Below are 3,916 nucleotides of genomic sequence, written 5' to 3'. Positions count from 1 at the left end.
CTCCGGGTCTCCACTACTGTTGGATCATCACCCTCCACTGGAAGAGCTGCCAAACGTGTTGATGCTGCGATTAAATTCTCCATGGGGTTGGAAAAGTGACCCTCCGGTATTGGCACATAACGCGGCGGTGCCATGCTCATATGAGGAGGTGGCATCTCCTAACGCTGAGCCGGTCCCCCCGCTCCGGGTGTCATAAACTGATTAGCATTGGGCGGGTTACTTGGGCCGGCTCCGTGTGTGGCAAAAAGAACCCTAGGATCGTAATTCGGAGGTAACCGGGATTGGGTCTTCTGGTGTCTCCTCCTCATTACTTCATTGGACGCGTTTAAACTCATTGTGAGCTGATAAGCCTCTGACTGCAACCGTTGCGCCCGGGCGTCGAGAGCCGCCCGTTCCGTAGCTAGCCTAGTGTCCTCAGCTGCTAAGGCTTCCTTTGCCTGAGCTATCTCTTCACGTACCTGTGCTACCTCCGCGTCATGCTCATCTTTGTTTGCAGGGATGATTGTGGCGGTTAACAGGATCGTAAGCTTATCCATGAGGTCTATCAGTACTTGAGCCGGCGGGCGCATAGGGCCTCCTGCCCCGGCTGCTCCTAACCCGGAAGTGATTGCGGCTACGGCTGTAAAGTTTTGTCCGGGTTGAGTCCCAGCCATAAAGACTCCTGCCCAATTTGGCGACTCACAGAGGTCCGGAATACTAAAGCCATCGGAACAGCCCCCGAGCGCACCATCTTGAACTTGATACAAAGAATCTGTTGAACCGGTGGACGAATCACCATCAGAGGGGACGGCCGTCTCACCACCATCTTCAGGACCTTCAGAAAGCTCCTCTCCGTGGACGCAGCCCACAAAGACACGCTTCCTACCGGGTTGAACTCGAGCGGGTTTCGCACGCTGAGCCGTCTCGACGAGGTCGGTGCAGTTGTCCGGCTCAGGCCCCGACTCACCAATCCGGCCGATAAAGACGTGGATCCCTTCAAATGGGACCCGGTACCCGTACTCAATTGAGCCGGCGTCGGGGTCCCAGTCTTCGTCGTCGATGTAGATCTTGCCGCGACGACTTTTGGTCATCCGGCCCACTACGTATCCCTTGAGCCCTTCGAAGTTGCCCTTCAAGAACTCAAATCCACCGTGCGCTGGCCCCACGGTGGGCGCCAACTCTCGTGTCCTTTGTCCCGTTTATCCCCTTCAAGCTTCCTAGTTGCGATGGCTCCACAACTAAGTCCTTTCGCGAGGACATCTGACGTGACAATTCCACGACACGCGGCGGTGTTTTTTATTTTTTTATGTTAATTATGACACTGTATGAACTGCTAAACTGGACCGTTTTATGGCCGTGACCCCCTAACTAAGTTTATGTTTATTAAACTGCGTTTATTTATTTATTTAGTCATTTTATTTTCGTTTTCTTATTTTTTTTAATAATGTTCAACACGGGCGTGATTTGGGGTGCGACCGCGTGGTGGGTGCACGCACGACTCAACGGACAAAGCCGGACATGGACGAATTCATCAACGTTTTAAAGGGACAAAATCTGATCAAACCGAATTTCCGTTTGTGGAGTTGGCCTTAGGCGCACGTAAAGCCCACCTCGAGAGGCTTCCAGAGACGGCGTGGTGGGGACGGATTCACCGCAGCCGCCTCTCGAACCCGTACGCTCTGTTCGGCTCTCGCGCGTGCGCGTAACCGAGCCGGCCTCTTCCCCGTCGTCCCCGGCCTACAGTATAAAATTCAGTTTTGCTCCCCACACGCATCGACCACCCCCAATCCCCAATCCACTCCGATCGACAAAATCCGCCGCAACACAAGCGTCGATCTCGGCTCTCGCGAACGTCCATCAAGGTATGCGCCCGCCATCGATTTAACTTTCCCCCAAGCTATGTGTTCACGTTATGGGATTATTAATCTAGATGCATACCATGATTAGTCCGTACAAACACCTAGGCGATTTCCGTAGATCCGCGGAGATCACCGTGTCTCGAGCTACTGTTGGGGGATCATTGGTGTATGAGCTCCTTGTCAATTCTGTTCCATGAAATTGCTGTCTCGTGATGGTTCATCTGGAGTTGTTTATTGTAGAATTTTGCCGATTAGTGTTGGACCTACTGTGGTAGATTGTTTTTTTCTGCACCAGATCCTCGGCTGGCCAATGTTGTTAAGTAGAATCTCGTTAGAATTCATCCAGGGTCTGCCTTATTGTTATTCTATCTATTTCTGCTAATTTGGGTCAGTTAAATCCACCTGTTAAATAGAAATCTGCATTATTTAAACTGGAAATAGATCCTAACAGTTTCCAGTCCACATCTTTGATGTACATCTGCTCTGCTGTTGTTATCTGTTAATATACAGATGCAGATTTACTATTTATTGTAAGGTTTAAATCTTTTACTTCACATTGTTCATGATCTCTTTGTAACTTTGTATACGTCCCTACCGTGCTGATTTATCTTGCAATTTCCAACTATGCATATCTTATATTATTGTTGTTTTTGTCTTTTGTCTTTCTTTTTTTGTCCATACATGCCTGACTTATCCTGTTTCTTGCAATTTTCTACTATTCAGATGCAGATCTTTGTGAAGACTCTCACCGGGAAGACCATCACACTTGAGGTCGAGTCCTCTGACACAATTGACAATGTCAAGGCAAAGATCCAGGACAAGGAGGGCATCCCGCCAGACCAGCAGCGTCTCATCTTTGCTGGCAAACAGCTCGAGGATGGCCGGACGCTTGCTGATTACAATATCCAGAAGGAGTCCACACTCCATCTGGTGCTCAGGCTCAGGGGTGGCATGCAGATCTTCGTGAAAACCCTCACTGGCAAGACCATCACTCTAGAGGTCGAGTCTTCGGATACAATCGACAATGTGAAGGCGAAGATCCAGGACAAGGAGGGCATCCCTCCAGACCAGCAGAGGTTGATCTTTGCGGGCAAGCAGCTTGAGGATGGTCGCACTCTGGCGGATTACAACATTCAGAAGGAGTCTACTCTCCATTTGGTGCTCCGCCTACGTGGTGGCCAGTGAGTTCTCCTGGCTACCGGGTCTGGTCCGTCGTATTCTCTTTGGTTATGTCAAGTTTGTGTCATGCGTCTGAAACTCTTTATGTGCCATTTGTTAGAACATCTGTTGCTGCCTTCGAGCAGCTTGGTCTGCACCTGAATCTTCTTATTCTGTACTCCCTCTGTAAACTAATATAAGAGCGTTTAGATCACTATTTTAGTATTCTAAACGCTTTTATATTAGTTTACGGAGGGAGTAACTGGCTGTTTTGTGCCGGTCCTTGTGATCCTTTTCTGGTTATCCCAGATTCTCATATGACATGTTAGCAGTACAGACTGATGGATCGTTGATGAGTCTGTATTAAAAAATTACAATGTAGATTCACAACTCTGAAGTCTTCACTTCTGCTATTCGACGTGTAAGTTGGTCCTAAGACTGCATGTTCGGTATAGGTGGTAAACATTTACAAACTTTTCGCACCCAAATATGCAGTTTTTAAGTTTTTGGCCTAACTTGGCATACCTCCAACAGTTTTAGGACGTCTCGTATATTTTACTCTATTATTTTTTGAGGGGGATTTACACGAATCAGCTGCTTCATGTCAGCAGTCTGCAAGGCTCCACTCTGATAGTGTCATGCCCGACTTCTTTTTAGAGCATCTACAACCCAATTGGTCAGATTTTATCCCCGTCCGCGTGTTCACAGACAAGAGCCGGTCATCCCTCATTTGACTGGCGCTACAATCACAACCCTCAAATTCAAAGCCTATTTTCCATATGCAACATATAACGGGACGCACCTCTGGCTTATCCTCGTCCTCGTCATCCGAGAGCGACGCGAACAGCTCCTCCAGTGCCACGTCCGCGAGGTGGAAACGATGGTGATTGGTCCATTCTGCTAGGACTGAATTGAGTAGC

At 48.7% G+C, this 3,916-nt stretch overlaps 1 protein-coding gene across 1 annotated transcript; it reads left to right on the top strand.

The window, feature by feature from the left end:
- The first annotated feature begins 1,607 nt into the window (after nt 1-1,607).
- On the top strand, nt 1,608-3,153 carry LOC119341318 (polyubiquitin-like). The gene is made up of 2 exons (XM_037613193.1): nt 1,608-1,841; nt 2,562-3,153. The coding sequence occupies exon 2, from the start codon at nt 2,562-2,564 to the stop codon at nt 3,021-3,023; it is 462 nt and encodes a 153-aa protein (XP_037469090.1). The 5' UTR covers nt 1,608-1,841; the 3' UTR covers nt 3,024-3,153.
- Nucleotides 3,154-3,916: the final 763 nt, after the last annotated feature.

The sequence above is a fragment of the Triticum dicoccoides genome, chromosome 7B, assembly GCF_002162155.2.
Source record: "Triticum dicoccoides isolate Atlit2015 ecotype Zavitan chromosome 7B, WEW_v2.0, whole genome shotgun sequence".
Classification (NCBI taxonomy): Eukaryota; Viridiplantae; Streptophyta; class Magnoliopsida; order Poales; family Poaceae; genus Triticum; species Triticum dicoccoides.
The sequence above is the reverse complement of the archived record's forward strand: the minus strand, read 5'-3'. Positions and strand labels throughout refer to the sequence as shown.